The 16,460-nt window shown below is 42.8% G+C and overlaps 2 protein-coding genes across 3 annotated transcripts; both read left to right on the top strand.

Annotated features, from left to right (window-relative positions):
- Window positions 1-723: 723 nt before the first annotated feature.
- LOC139608860 (uncharacterized) lies at window positions 724-8,763 on the top strand. 2 transcript variants are annotated; one of them, XM_071462982.1, is made up of 5 exons: window positions 724-1,087; window positions 1,582-1,691; window positions 4,086-4,178; window positions 4,504-4,674; window positions 7,546-8,763. In XM_071462982.1, the coding sequence occupies exons 1-5, from the start codon at window positions 832-834 to the stop codon at window positions 7,723-7,725; spliced, it is 810 nt and encodes a 269-aa protein (XP_071319083.1). In that variant the 5' UTR covers window positions 724-831; the 3' UTR covers window positions 7,726-8,763. The 2 variants fall into 2 exon arrangements, with proteins under 2 accessions (XP_071319083.1, XP_071319074.1); XM_071462973.1 differs by having other exon boundaries at window positions 4,501-4,674; window positions 7,546-7,856.
- A 1,601-nt stretch (window positions 8,764-10,364) lies between these two features.
- On the top strand, window positions 10,365-15,791 carry LOC139618275 (butyrophilin subfamily 3 member A3). The gene is made up of 10 exons (XM_071474092.1): window positions 10,365-10,502; window positions 12,101-12,183; window positions 12,641-12,739; window positions 13,030-13,131; window positions 13,228-13,362; window positions 13,465-13,602; window positions 13,698-13,749; window positions 13,839-13,865; window positions 14,644-14,670; window positions 14,753-15,791. The coding sequence occupies exons 2-10, from the start codon at window positions 12,124-12,126 to the stop codon at window positions 15,310-15,312; spliced, it is 1,200 nt and encodes a 399-aa protein (XP_071330193.1). The 5' UTR covers window positions 10,365-10,502; window positions 12,101-12,123; the 3' UTR covers window positions 15,313-15,791.
- Window positions 15,792-16,460: the final 669 nt, after the last annotated feature.

The raw sequence follows: 16,460 nt of genomic DNA on the forward strand, positions 1-16,460 counted from the left end.
GTTAATAGGACATTTAGTAGCTCCATATCAGACGTGCTTGTAATTTTTCAGCATGATCTTCACTATTGCCTACTTCCGTAGGTTGATGGGGAATAATGTAGTTTTGTCTGGCATATACTCATGTATCTCCAAATATCACCAGAGTCCAATTTAAAGTTTACTTCCACTTCCTCTTAAGATAGCCCACATTTTTAAGTATATTTCCCATCCTCATTCTTCTTTTACCACTATCTTCCTTTAGAGCAGATCTGCTGTCCTTGAGATTGAACCTAAAATAGCTAAAATACAATGATTCATAGGCTGTGGACTGGCAGTTAGTAGGAGAGGAAGACATGTTTTACATAGTTCCCATCCATGAATACTAATGCAACATTTTGGCTCTTTGTCTGTAGCCTATAGAAATCATCCCAGGACGGAGTCTCCTGGGTGACGGGACTCCAGCTCAGGCATCCAGTGAGTTAACTCACTGGTCTGGATGCAGTGAGTCGGCAGCAGTTGACTACTTCCTTAACAAAACTGGGGTATTAGTCTTAATATGATAAGAAATCAGGTCGATGTTGAAATTACGCACGGGTATTAAGCCAGATGTGTTATTTGTAGTTTTTGAGAGCCCCTCGGAAATCTTATCTGCACACAGGATTTTATTTATTTATTTATTTATTTTCTGGGAGAATCCATTTAAAAATGTAGTGGCTTCTGCTTCCTGCCAGTGCCAATCCACAAACCAAACACCGCCGCCGTCCAGCGCAGAGCCAGAGCGACGTCATGCGGTCTGGAGAGGTGGGCTCACACACCGAGAGGACGGAGTTTGAGACCTGACTCTCAGAGCGCATGTGGACTGTCACCCTGTCCGCCGGGGACCGAAGAGACAGTGACGAGGAGCGACGGCGGAGCCGCTCTCCGTTTCTTCTCTCTGCTGTAAAACACAGTCAAATGATGAGAGCCTTTGCGCTGAGGCTGATGAGCTCGGGAGGATTTCTGAAGGGATCGCTAACAGTTTACACCGAAGACATGTCCACAGCTGCAAGTCCAACTCTTCCCTCCTCACAGCTGACATCCGATCAACTCACAGTGGTCGCTGCCTCCTGTAAGTAAATCCTTTAAACTGCATTAGATATTCAAAAGATTGTCATTTTTAATCACATCTGTCTGTGCGGCTTGTGATTCCCACCTACTTGCTTGCTGTGTAATATTTGCATTTAATCTAACCGTATTGCAGCAGTGTGATAAGATTGTCATTTTCATTTTCCTCATGTGGCGACGGAATAGAGCTAATTTGATTGCCACATAGCACTCACATGATATGTGGCACTGCATAATGAGAGAATTAGTCTATCAGCTCTGTTTCCTTTGTGCTGTCATTGTTTGTGACTGACAGGTAGAACACAGGAGGGATATTACACTTTCAAGTTTTCAAAGTGTAGAGACAGACTGTCAATCAAAACTGCGTTAAAGCTATTTCACTGAAGGTTCAACTTGTTAAAAGCTGTCCTGATTCTGTTCTTTCTCAAGTTGTCACGACCACAAGTTGCTGTCTGACTAACTGTGACGAACACTTCCTTCTCTCCTGCTTTCAAACAGTTTCTTCTCTGGTCTTCTTCGTGGTTATTGTGGTGCTGCTGTCCATTATTTACCGCAAGGATCCTCAGTGCTGCAAACTCCGCTCCTATCAGGGGCCTCATGCAGATATGGTAAGGAAAAAAAAACAAAAAAACAACAAAGAGGCAAAAAAGAGCCTATTGTGCTGAGTTTTCTTTTTTGAAGTGACCTGCATGTTCAGTTTTGATACTGAACCGGCACATTTGTTGGGATCACAGTGACAGAGACAACCTGGGCTCAAAGACACCATGTGCACCCACAGTGCGGCACCATTAAGAAGTGTCAGATTCAATTTGCATGGCTGTGGGAAAAGGACTAAAATAAACTCGATATGATCATTGTCAGGCAATGAATTTGCCTCAGTTGAACTAGCTGCTCTCCACAAATATCTTACCACAGTGACACTAATGGAAATGGACAGAATTAGCACTTACCACCCATACTGATACCAGTTCAGCACAAATGTAATTCAATCACTGCAAATCAAATTTTTTCTCTAACACTGACAAAGCAAGTGAAGCAAAACAACCTGATCTTTTAAGTTTATACGGGAGTGTGTGACATTTTAAATCATTATTCACCTGTTCTTTGTAAAGATGGCACACATCCAACAGCACATACTGTATGCCTCTACTACAGCTAACTGGTTGTACATCTGTAAAGCTGTGGGAGATGGTGCAGGATGAGGTGAAAAGGAAATGTAAACACTACATAGTGGTAGCTTTTCAGCGGTTGCCCATTCTCTCTGCTTCCTCTTCCTGACTTGTTCCTCACCTCCGAAGTTCCAGGGGTTAAGTTTCAGTGTTATCTTTAGTTTGCAGAGACACCACTCATAACCCCACCACCACCACCACCCTCCTCCTTCAACGGACAGGAAACTCTGTTCAGCTGTGGTTTTAATGGAGACGGTCTGTTGTCTCATTTAAGGAACTAGCAGAGCGTTTCACCGGTACAAACTGTCCACGCTGACCTCTAGTTACAGCTGTATCCATACACAGTGTGGCTGATAAGACAGCGCTGGCTGTCAGGTCAGTGCAAGTAAAATACACGTGCTTGTAAACAGAGACAGTGCCATTCTGAACCCATATTGTAGTTTTAGGATTGATTGTAATTTGTTATGGGAAATTGAATTTACTTAAATGTTGTCAGATATTTTTGATTCTGACATGTAATTAATGTATGTGATTGAAAAAAGAGAGAAGGCAGTTTTGGTTCTTTTTTGTAAGGAGAGAAAGTGAAGGTTCGTTGTTCCATGAGGGAAACACACACACAAACACTCCTTCATTGTGTTGCTGTGGGACATTTCATGTCCTCAACTTCATAGTCACATACCTTTCCCTGCTTCAGTTTGCACCATGAATAGTGGACAGACCCCACTGTGGGTGTTGGGGACACAAGTGGGACAATGGATCTCCTTTAGGTTGCGGCGTTGAAAAAGGCACACTGCCGCTGGGGTCCTCCCCCGACTTCAACACTGATTTTACACGGTTGTGCTTTTTCACACTGACTGAATCAATGGCAGGAGACAAAAGGACAACTCTCCTTTTTTTCTCTCTCTCTCTCTCTCCTGAAGACCTTTTTTTTTTGCTTCTTAAAAGTACAAACCAGTGAGGGAAAGTGACCTTTGACATCACCTTTTTTGGTGTGGTCTCTCTGTCTCTGAAATGATGTGAGGGTTATGGCAAAGGTCGTTAGAGTGCGTCACTCTAAGTGTGAGTGATGTCATTGTTTAAAGTGGCCTGGGAAAATGATAAATCTGATATTTTATTCCTCCTCTGTGTAACTGCTGAACTCCTATTTCTGCTGCCTCTAAGTCAGAGGGACTCGTGTTAGTATTAGCAGCAAATGCTGTCCTTACACCTCTTATCCTCATGCCGGATTTAAATCTCAGTCAGGCAACAAATTGACTTTGTTGTAATGCCGACCCAAATGACATACAAGGCCATAATGTGTATTGGAGTGTGCTCGTTAAGAGGTACCTGCTCCAGTCACAAGGGGACTAGAGAGACGTTGAAAAGACCACACGGTGTGGTTAGTTGCCTAGGGACCCATATGACACAGCGGGACATCACATTGTTCCCCACACAAAGGAGACTCATTTAGACTCAAGGCAATTACCTAGTTTTCCTGGCGGCCTTTTTTCAGGATTCCTGCACCTCATACAGTGAGACACTGACAAGTCTTGTTTCAGAGGGGGTGGGACAGGGAGGAGGCACGGAAATCGGAGGGTGGTCGTCTTATTGATTAGATAATTTATGGTATTGCTAAAACAGCCAGTGTCTGCAGTGGTTAAACAAGGCATGAAAATTGGTCAATTGGGCTGAAATTAGTGGATTTCTGACTAATTGCAGACAGAAGAACAGGGCTGCGCAGTGCAGCTCACTTAGTTAGAATATAAACAGTCAAATGCTTCTGACTGAAACAGGTTAATTAATAACCCAGGTTCGGAGACACACTTGTTACAGCCTTTACTGCTTGTTTTACAGGATGCTCCTCCTCAGTACTACAGCAGCAGACAGACACTGGTGGGATCTCCTTGTCTAGAGCAGACGCAGATCATGGATGACAACGACACCCAGGTGAGAGAGAGCCCAGGAGTGAATTGGCGTCATCTCCTTTTAAACCACACAAGTCTGCCACTCTGTATACACTATTGGGCACACTCTCAGTTCTCATTTATAATACGTACTGTACAATACACACATCACATGGATAGATTGGGCAGTGCCCGCCTCTGAAGTGAACGTTTCAATGACTGCAGCTCGCTGGCTTTTATGTTAGAGTGGGTATCAGTGATGGAGTGTACTTGGGCCATTATCCACAAACCCTCATCATATAAAAGCTACTGTTTCCTGTGCCTTTATAACTGTCCCTCTGTTTTTGGGTTTGTGTGTGTCTCAGCAGGCTGGTCAGCTGTTCTTCATCGGCCTGCCCTCCAGCTACAGCCTGCCCACACTGGAGGCCCCCCTGCCGAGGCTGCCCTCCTACGAGAGCGTTCGAAAGAAGGACCGCCAGAGGCAGATCCACATGATGATCGCAGACCGCTTCGGCCTCAATGGACCCATTGTGACTGAGGTGGGGTATATTAGGGATAAGGACTGTGTCACAGCAATTGATACAGTCACAAAGGCTTTCAGGTGCTGTTGTTAGGCTTGGGAATAGGGAAGATATTTTATTCCTGTTCTAGCTTCAAAGAATGCTAAAGCTGATGTAAACTCTGGATGTTATGGAGCCTGCTCGTGTGTAGTTTCACTTACAAAGGAGACGGTGAGAAGTAGGCTATTTCTATTATGACCACGCCGTCATACAATATTGTAACAAGAGCGTGTTCAAAGATTAGACTGCATTCAGAGAGCAGTAAACAGGATGCCCTATCAGCTCATCTGTAGCTTGCTGCTGAATTGTGCTGGCAGCCGCGTTTCAAGGTTTACCGCGTTGATCTTTCGCTTAGCTTTTGACTCGCACAACGCTTGAGCAAACAAGGTAATGAGAAAAAGGCACATCAAACATAATTAAACCCTGCATCCTAAGTGCAAACAGTGCCCGAGAATGCTGCTTTGTGATCCTGTCTTCTACTGTTTTTTTTCTTCTTTGACCTCCCCACCTTTTCCTTAATTAAACAGTCCCCAGCATGACTGCCCATCTCTCTCGCACACACAGACACAAACAGAAAGTGCATTCACACACAGTACTTCCCAGTCAGCCCATCACTAGTCACTGAGAGCCCCCGCCCCTCCCTTTTAGACTCTGTTAGCAGAGTTTAAATGATGGCCTCTGAATTTCCCCCTGTCTGTCCTGTGGCCTGAGGCGGGATAGTAGTAAAACTTTTTGCAGCCTGGTGTGTGTGTGTGTGTGCGTGCATCAGACAGAGGGCAGGGTTGTAGGGTTGCTCTTGTCGCCTGAGGGTCCCCAAGCAATTAAAAGATAAGAGGACTCAGTCAGGGAGTGTGAATCTGCCAGATGTGATCAGTGAGATAATACATTGGAGAAAAACCGGTTCCAGACGGCCAACGAGAACGCAGATAAATTGGTAATGTAAATAAAAATATGTTGCACTTTGTTTTTGGGCATAGACATCAGACTTCAGGATGTTCTCCAAGCAACACACTCATCCTTGGAAATATTATTTTCTGCCTTCCAACTTTTAAAGTGCTACTTTCCAGAAGAATTTAGTGGTTATCACCTGTAGTATTTATACTGTTTATGACTTTCAGTGGATAGGTTATTATTATTATATCACAGTAATGATTTCGAAGGGCTTCACACATTCGTATTGGACAAGTAGGAAGGATCATGTCATCCAGTAAGTGAGGAAAAGCTCCACAGAAATTGGAAAAAATAGGGTCAACCTAATGACCGAGTGGTTGGGGTGCAAACCATGTGGGCGCAGAACCTCTGAGCAGCGAGTCCGTGGTTCGATTCTCGGCCAGCTGGACACTTTGCTGTGTGTCATTCCCCCTCTCTCTGTCCCCAAATTTTCTGTCTCTCTAAACTGTCCTATCAAATAAAGGCACACACAAAAAAAACAGAAAACCTAAAAATTAGAAAAAATAGAATAAATCTTTGGAAAAATTGTACTGTGTAATTTAAGACACTCTTCAAGTGTTACCAAGTGAGCAGGATGACAAAAAAGTAAATCAAGTGAATCAATGAATCTATTGCATAGATTGTGAATAAAGATGGACGTGGGCTCTGTGACATCACTGAACAGCTTTCTAAAGGGCAGTTTTGAAGCTCAGAGTGGGCTGCATGGCCGTCGCCATCTTGGCATTTGCCTGACTCCCTGTTAAACCAAATATGGACAAAGAGGTGGGGCGTGACTTCAGTGAATAGCGGCTTGTGGCGAGCTCACTCACCTGTTGCTCAAAGCAGCATACTACCAGTCAAAGCCTTTAACCCTTAATAAAATTTAAAAGAGAGAGTTATGTACAAATTCACTCCCGTACAGTTGTCATGAAATCAGCTGTAGAGACCAAAACTGTTTTTTGTACCAGGCTGTAAACATGTTTATTTCTGCTGTAAAGTTGGTCATTTTAACATGGGAGTCTATGGGGGACGACTCGCTTTTGGAGCCAGCCTCAAGCGAACATTCGAAGAACTTCAGTTTTTTTTCAGTTTTTCTTTATTTTTCAGCCCCGGAGACTGCCACTTGATCTATTGTAGCTGCACCAAATGTCTAGCAGCCTTAATTGAGATTTTTATAACCATGTATGTGTGACACTGAGCAACATTGTAAAAGTGGTTGCTCATAGTGATGAACCCACAGAGAATTATTAACCTGAATCTGCGGCTCCACTCAGCTTTACAGAGCTTTATATTGAGTCTTAGCTCATTGTTTAGCTTTCCACTAATTTGCACCATGCATCTGTTTTCAGTGAAAAAGCTCTAAAAACCCACTGTACATCACCTGCTCAGCAACAAACAGCAGACAGACACAGTTAGAGACCAGCTGGTGAACATAGTAGAACATTTAGCAGCTAAAGAGACAGACATTTCTCTCGGGAGTTGGTACAGAGTTAGAGGAAAGTGAATATTTGACTTACACTCATCAGGTGGACACAAACAACTCCAAATGATGCTAATGTTGTTGTGTCTGCTGGATCTGGATATGCAAATGAGCAACTGTTTGCTAACAAACTTGCCACACCAACTTAGAAGGCGATGAGAAATCAAACCCAAAACAATGATGCTAAAAAAAAGGTGACAGATGAGGGAAACTACAGAGTTGGGTGATAATTCTCAGCGAGTTCATCATCACCTTTCACATGCAATATAATAATTTAATCCATTGTTAAAAATACTGATTAGCGCAGCTTTAAAGCTTGCTCTCTGCAGCTGCCCTGGCTGAATCTGCAATGTGTCTCACTGACAACTAAATGAAATGACACCATTAAGTTTTGTTTATAACACATGTGATAAAACGTGTTGTTTCCACTTGTCCTGCAGCCACCTCCATCATATGAAGAGAGTATCCGTCAGTCTGTTGAGCTGCCATACAACGTCCTCTCATCTAGTCTGGACGTCTCTCCTCCTCAGAGTATCTACACCAACACAAGGCCTGACATCCAGACTGACACACCTCATCCAGTCAGCCCCGACACTAACATCACCGCTCTGCCTGTGTGACACTGAGCAACTTCTCGAGCTGCCCGATGAATGTGAAAGGAACTTGATAGCTTTCACACAGATGAAGTCACCAAATGAACACAAAAGCTGAAGACCGATCACGATTGGATCCTTCACACATTCATACACGCTGATTCAGATACCTCAGGACTGAGTTTATGTTGAGATGCAGCTCGTGTTGGTTCACGAGCTGAGGAGCAACCAAAGAGGAGCTGCGCACCCTACATGAAAGGACACATTTGGCTGGCACATATTAATGTTAAAAAACACTTTCTGTACATTTACTGAGGTGGCTGGTACATCTTGATGAGGGCAGAGGAAGAAGAGACTGGTGAACTATAGGACTGAAACCACTATTTACTTTCCTGATTATATTATGTCAGTTGTTTTTGTTGTTAGCTGTCCTCTTTTATTCTGCTGTTCCTCAGCCACAGAGCTCACTGTCTGGTTTGTAAGGTTATCAGAGACCTGTCTGATGAGTTGCTGTAAAGCATGTATCTGTACCCCACTGAGGCTGTGTCATACTGTTCCAGCATGTGGTTCAGCCTGTGAGGGGGAGAATTAAAAAAGGTGCTAATGAGAGTGCCTTCCATGAAGTTATAATAAGACATTATAATAAGACAACCTATGTAAATGGTTTCACCAAAAGTCTTTTTTCTTTCTTTACCCCAGTTATGTTTTTTTTTTCTATGATTTCTCACTTTTTATCAAACATTTTATAACATAATTGTTTTTAATTATTCTATGTGTTGAGTTTTTTTTACTCAAGTTTTTACTGTTCTGTTCTCCTAAAATCTTCAAGTCCTCAGCAGAGTGAATGTGAAATGAAAACAGTGGAGAAATACCAAGTTCCTTGTCAAGACCTGTTTTGTTTGTCTTGATCCAGCAAAGTTGTTCTGCAACTTACCATGTTCACATGCAAAATGTTTGTCCTGCACATTGTCTTGTACTGTATTTATTTAAGAAAAACAAGTGACTCCTCATTATTTCTCTGTGAAAACATACTGTATGTAATAAAATCTTTTATTGTTTTGTTAATGGACTGTTATAATTTTACAGCATCTGCTGATTATGGTTTTTAAACAAACATATAAAGATTAGTCAGCCTCACTTAAATAACACTGATAGCAAGGCTGACCTTTGACATCTGGTGGCCAGTTTAAGAAGTGTAATCATATTTCTATTATTTTACTGTGTGTGTCTGTGAGTATGTTTGTGTGTGTGTGTGTGTGTGTGTGTGTGTGTGTGTGAGAGAGAGAGAGAGAGTTTTCTTCACTTATTTTTTCACAGGCTTCTATTCCCTCTTATATATCTTAAATATCTGTTATTTGCTGACATTCATTTGTCAAGGACTCTGTCTGCAGAACCAGAAATATCAGCTAAGTATTCGATAGACACTGCATGTAAGTATGTAATTGAAAAATAGTTTATTCCACTTGTACTTGATCAAAAATAGAAGTAATTTCAAGAAAATAGCAGGCAGTTGCTTCTCTGCTCTTACAAATGTATGTGCCAGAAAGCCTCCAGGCAGTAGACCGTTACATTTGTCTCTTGTGAACCACAGGAGTTTTCATAACAAAACACAAGTCCCATACATCACTGGGCCACAGGCTGTGAAGAGTGGGGACATGTGTTTTCCTCATCATCTTTGGTATCATCATCTAATAAAAAAAAAATTGGCATATACAACATGTTACAGACAGGCTGTAATGGCATGGCATTGTCTGATAACATGCCCGATTACACGTTTCAAACATACATATGGGTTCATCCTCTGTCAAAAACCTGATGCCTCTTTTCTGTATTCTGACTTTAAATTCTGTTCTGTTTCAATCACATAGATAGCGATTACGTGAACATAACTTTTTGTTGTGGAACAATGAGCAGCAGACCAACATTGGCCTGTTGTCTGTGTTAAATGATATTTCACAAATCACAAGTCTATCGTGGGCCAGATGGGGGCAGTAGTCTAAGTTAATACCACTGTGCATATACTGTGTATTGTATGTTAGGCTTTGACTGAAAATGCTATTGTCAGTTCAATCTTACTGATCTGAAGTTATTGTAAAGAGCAGTGGTGGATGTATTCAGATCCTTTGCTTCAGTAAAAGTAGAAAGGTAGACATTGTAAAAAAAAATGCTGCTCTGAAGATAATACTCAGGTAAGACACAAATTATTATCAGTAATTGCCTTTAAAGTAGCAAATGCAATTTGTTATGCATAAAAATGGCCCCTGAGTCATATTATAATGATAATAAATATACAGAATTATTAGCACTGATGTATGAAGCATCTTAATGCTGCATTTGATTGACGTCCAGTTGTAACAACTTGGAACTGTTAAGCAGGTCAGCCTGTCAAGACGCATAATATTTTATAAACTAAATGTTTTGTATGTAAATTCTTCATCTACAGTCTAACTGGTAACTAAAGCTGAGAAGTAAAAATATTTCCCTCTGAGTTGTAGTGGAGTGAAAAGAGGCAGGGAAGTGGAAATTACATCACATCTGTACTTAAACGCACCACAGTTGAAGTCCCTGTGTTTCCAGACAGACTGAAGTGATTGTGACACATGTACCTCACAAACATGGCTGCACACCCTGTCCATTACAGAGTCGCTTGCGTCACTGCCGACGAGAGCCGAACCTTCCCGACCAGTCTGGTATGTAAACAAGGTCAGACACTGCAGCACACAGACAAAACACTACCCGACGGTCTGCACGCGTCTGAGCCAAGAGGAGTCACACGCCTCTTCACCAGCCCTCCGAGGACCAAGGTAAGCCGTGCGCCATGTGCCCGTTAATAAGATCAGCCGTGTGTTATTTGTGTCGTTGTGCGGGACGCACTGCAGGGACGCCCTGAATGACATTATGAGGATACATGTGTGAAATGTGTCATTGTGTGACATGCACAGCTGTAGACGGATCCGTTTGCGATGTGCGGGGGGGGGGGGGGAGTCTAACTGCAGCTACAGCACAGATTTGCCGCAAAGTCACACGGCAGGTGTGTGTTTACCTCATACGCAGTCATCAGCTGGCCTCGATCTGGGTCGCTCTGACTGCAAAAGCTGCATGGTCATGTTTTCCCACGACATCAATAAATCCTGCCTGTGGGAGCTTTATTTTTCCTTTCTCTGTGCTCCTACGGTTTGTTTTCATCGTCTGCGATTACAATATCTTGTCACTTTATATATGCAAAGGCGACAGCTTAGTGTAAATCAGCATTACTGCGTACTTATAGGAACCACGTACACAGCCGTTGTACATACAGGTATCAGAGGGCTGCAGCTTTGTGGAGCTTGACTGAGCTGAAATGGGGAAAAAAAACATCCTTTTTTTTAATATTAACCAGATATGTAGCGGAACTAGGACTGTTTATGGTTGTGTTTAATAAAACTGCAGATAACTCTTAATGTCTTAGAATTTGTGACATTAATGCAGAGAGAGGCTTTTTTTTTTATGCCAGTGAATTCACCCATTTTTAGTCTGGGACAGCATGAGAACCTAGACCGGTCGTCCTGACTGCTTCAGCTCCAGCCAGCACAGACTGAGCTCATGTATTTCTCTGCAGAGGCAATGGCGAGAAAGTGAGGGAATGACAAAGAAAAAAAAATGAGTGAGGAGGAAGAAGAGAGAGGGACTAACCAGGGGAACAATCGGAGTGGCAGCCGAGGCCTTATAGTGGAAGCGTGCAGGGCCTGTCACGTTTCACACTGTCTGCTTTTTATTGCTTGGTTCTGCTCCAGTTAATGATCGCTGCTGGTCTCTCCCCCTGATGTGACCTCCTGAAAGACAGACACATTCCTCATGTCTCACCAGATATAATTTGACTTTATTAACTTGGTCAGTGGATCATTTATGTATTTGGCACTGCCAGCCAAGGCCAAGGACACATGGTTCACCTGCTTATTAAGTTGCTGTGGCCACCCTCAGAGGTGATGTTTGTCATTAATGATTACATGACGCGCTGCTTGAACTGCAAAGATGTGTCGCTAAAGGACTGAAGACCAGCAGTCTGATGAGACAGTGTCCCCTCTCGGGGACCGGAACTAATTCAACCTTCTCCTTCACCACATTAAGTCCAAATCTTAAAGGCTTACCTCCATAAACTTGTCCTCAAACTGTTGTCATCGTCTTAGACAGCAGTGGTAAATGCCACCTGAGTGTTCACTGCAAACTGAGATTCTTCACTTCAACACATGGTGGACAAGAAAGTGTCACCTTAATCTTAAATGTGTATATTTCAATAACATGTAATGTCCTGTGTTGAGGTGTAAAGGCTGCTACCAAGAGCAAATCGTGGAGCTTCTGCTGGTAAATAAGACATGGTCATGTGATCATCTCAAGTCACATTTATTTGTGTTTCTCACTGTAGGACTCACTGCAGGACCAGCCAAGATGATGCAGTGTTTTCACTTCATGGTGGAGCCGGCCAAAAACTTCACGGCCAAGATAAAGGTAACACGTGTTGGTGTGAAGAAGAAACATTGTGTGTTTCATGTGCAAACCTGTTTTGCTCCTGGCAGAGCGCTTTTTGGGTCACCTTGAAGCTCAAGTAGACAGTTGACATGACAACATTTCTTTAGTGCCATACCGTGTGACTGCTCGCATTTCTCTTTAACAAGAAACAGCTTCTGTATGCAGAGAGTTGCTGATGAGATGAATCGAGGCAGAGAGGCTGGAAGGGAAGGGTGTCTTTTGTTTCTGCTGACAGGAACAGAGCCATGATGTGCATTTTGATCAGGCTGAGTGACCAACTCCTTTCTAATTTGACCTTATTACTTTCTAAGGCACTCGTAAAGCCGCGCTTATGTCCTCCAAATGTCTTTTTCTTTTCTGTTTGCTGAAAACTCTTCCCTTTCCAAACACTTTCCACAGAAAATCAAATCCTTTATTTATTGTAATTTCCCTCCAGGAATCACACAAGAGAGCAAAGAAGGACAAGAGGGAGCCTCTGGATGAGGATCAGCTTTTTATCGTGGATCTGGCTAGAGACCTCAGCCGAGTGTGCCAGGTACAACCTCTTTTGAGCACACTATGTTCAACATATACACCTGTTTGGAATCACCTGTTAGTGAGCACGTAAGGAACTGACTTGTCTGTACTGCAGAGGTTTAAAAAATAATATACTGCTAACAGTACAATCAGGAAAGCAGACATGACATGAAAGAAAAACAACATCTTTTTGTTGAACCATTGAATGTCAGCCTGGTAAAAAAGGACAGCGCCTTTCATCAGAAATAATGATGATGAGGACTCTGCCTTCATCTATCCTGTGTTCCCCTCTCTGTTTTCTCACTGCAGAGGTCAGCAGTCCTGGAGCACATCTGGAACCAGGATGACACCTGGCCAACTCCTCTCTGCAGGGCTTTCATCCTGCAGTGGGCCTCTATGCTGGAGAGCAAGGTGCTTATCTGTGAAAAAATGATCAGGATATACAGTAACTATACTTAAGGTCTAAAGAGGCTTAGTCACTAAAGATGTTAATCTTTTTGTCTGCAGAAAAGGCCCTTGCAGACTGATGGCTGGCCAGAGATGGATGAGGGCAAACTGCCTGATCTGATTAATGAGCAGGACCTGCTGCAGGCCAAAAACGTGATCCTCAACTGGATCAAGGATGTGAGAGCTCAGCCTGAGGTGGGAAGTTCACGTAGTTCACATTTTTCCTGTTCACCTGACTGATTTTTTTTTTTTTTTTTACTCAATGGACACATTATATTCCTATTGATCATCTTGCAGCAAAGTGTGTGGCCTGGGGAACCTGTGGCAAAGGTTCTGGAGGACTTGCAGTCAGCTTGGCGTTGGGGCCGTGCGCCCAACCTGCTTACTGCCATGGAGCTGGTCATGTGGACTTTAATGCTGCAGCGCCCAGATAAAGTAGGAGCCAATGTTATAATACACCACATTGTGATCTGCACATCATCAGTTTATTGTTCAGGTGTAATAAAAGCCTTCTTGGTGTGTCCTTGCAGGACACCATACCACAGCAGTGGCTCATGTGGAAGCAGAGGACTCAGAATATTGGTTTGTAAATTAAAACTGAATCAAGTTGAATTTTATTGTATATTTGTAAACATTCACTCTCTTATGAGTCTGTTACTATCTCCTTTCAGGTGCCATATCCTACGTTCCTCAACCAGGTGAGTACTGCATACAGCTGCCCCACTGGTTTGCAGTTAGACTCTGACTGTTTGCTACAGTTAACAACACTGTATAGCAATAGACCATTTAATTGTAGTTTTGTACAGTACAAATATATGAACATCCACAGGGCTCAATATTAAGCGCGTAGCAAAGAAGGTGGATAGTGTGCACATCCAACCCCAGCTTTGTACATGCGCAGGACAAAAAATAAAAGACAAAAGAAAAGGAGGGGTTGGCACACACTGGCCTGCAAGGTCTTCATCAGGCAAACATCCATGTGAATAACAAACAAAAAATTATTTTCAATTTACTATGCGCATTAAAAACAAATAAAGAAAGGACTTTAAGCCATACAGTGGCACACATCTTTTAAAATATTTTTTACAATGAGAAAAATGTACAGATTTTTGCATGTGTCAGGACTATCTGGTCCACAGTCCTTTGTGTAGGACATTATTTGTTTTTTCTTTGCATAGTAAATTATTTTGCGATTTCACCTTTCTACTTCACATGTTCAGGATGTTTGCCTGAAGAAGACCTTGCAGGTTGAAATGTTGCATCAAATACAATTTTGGGAGCTGGAAAAATTTGAGAGCAATCAACCTCTCATTTCTTCAACATTCTCATCTTCATAATATCCATGGTCTAGTCCATAAATACTGGTAATACAGTCGATATCTCCAAACTGAAAACACAGTTTTTGGATTGTGAAAAATAGCTTTGCATCATTATGTTGTTGAATTCAACTCTTACCAAGGTCTTCTGTTTTTGCAGTGTGGGACTGGATCTCAGACGCTGCAGGTACAGGATTCATTCTGTCAGTGTTTCAGTGTAATCTTCTCTGAACCTGTCTGGTAACTCAGACTGTTACTTGTCCCTGTAGTTGAGGTGACTCTGGATCTGGACACAGCCAACCCCGATCTGCTCATCTCCAGTGATGAGAAGAGGATGCGCTGTGGCTTTGAAAGGAAGGATGTTCCCAACACCCATGACCGCTTCGACGGCTGGTGGTGTGCTGTCGGGGTGGAGGGCTTCGGGTCCGGCCGCCACTACTGGGAGGTGGAGGTCGGTGAGCGGGACTGGCGGCTGGGCGTGGCTAAAGAGGCCGCCCTGAGGAAAGGCTTCAAGTCGCTGAACACCAACACAGGGTACCTGACCCTGCGGCTGGAGAGGGGCACTGAGCTGAAGGCGCTGACTGTGCCCTTCACTGCCCTGCCACCGGGTCTCATCCCCCGCAAAGTGGGCATCTACCTCGACTACGACCATGGCCAGCTGTCCTTCTATGACGTGGACAAACACTTGCACATTTACACCTACAATGAGAGCTTCACTGAGAAGCTGTTTCCCTTGTTTGGTACAGTGGAGATCATCAAGGATCTGGTGATCAGGTCCCCAGCAGCTAAAACCCAGTGTCTCTGCTCCACATCCTGCCTCTGGGGTTGAGTTTCCTCCTGTCAACTCTTCCTTTAAAATCCAGTAGACATCATGTTAAAGTATAATAAACCAGGTTATGTAATACTGTAATCAGAATCAGAGATCCTGATGTAAAAGACCATCAATAGCTCCAGTATGTGACCACGCCCTATGCTGCTACTGCTTCACTGTGATTGTTGCTACCACTTTCTCACTATAGAGTTATCATGTTACCCGCATAGAAGGAGTCTCTTGTGCTACAGCCCGTCCACTAACGCAGATCAGTGCTCTCAAAATAGGACAATATACTACACACAGTTCAGTGAGCCACTTATCAATGACTGAACCCATGTTGCCATGTTGTCATGTTTCCCTTTGCTCACATACATGATGTATTTTCATACATTTAAAATCAAGCCTACAGCATTAATGTAATGTATTGTGCAATATTAATCCTGCAGTGAGAATGCACTATGTGAATAATAAATAAAGCAAATATATGTCTTAAATTCTCGTCTGTTTGGTGTGACAAACGAAAAAGCTGAATCTTAAAATTATGGCAATGAGAGCTGAAAGGTGGCACATGTACACCCACCCAGTCCCTGCTAGTTCGCACTATCTTGGGTAAATAAAGGTGTTGGTGACAGTTATCTGACAAAGCATCTCTCATGTTTCTCTCTGCTCACCAGTCCTTCTTTCACCTCTCTTCTGTCTCTGTTATCTCATGTGAATATATGTTTCATATGAATAAATCACAACAGCTGGCCGTATCCCAGCACAGATAGTACAGCAAGGACTGCCTGCAACTGAGGTAATTTTGTGAACTATATTCTCTAAATAGGCCTTATTTATTTGCTCTGCATGGTTGTATTATACAGGAACAATCCCAGTGCACTGTGGGAGGAATATTTTTGTAAAATCTTGACAGTGACTGGCTCCCTTCATCTTCACGCATCTTCTGAAACATCACCTCAGGTAGCAGATGGATGAAACGTGTTCACTTGGATTTCCTGGTCATTAAGTACATAAAATAGAAAAAGCGAGTTATTACATGTGGACAAGTGGTTGTTTGAAAGTTGTCTCTTTTGCCCCAAATCCATTTAGATGCACTATGTAATCAAAAACATGTAGACAGGTGAACATTACTCCCCTTGTGTGATTACATTTAACTACTTTTG

The sequence above is a fragment of the Trachinotus anak genome, unplaced genomic scaffold (assembly GCF_046630095.1).
Source record: "Trachinotus anak isolate AG129_WGS33_773 ecotype Australia unplaced genomic scaffold, CSIRO_AGI_Tana_v1 ptg000003l, whole genome shotgun sequence".
Lineage (NCBI taxonomy): Eukaryota > Metazoa > Chordata > Actinopteri > Carangiformes > Carangidae > Trachinotus > Trachinotus anak.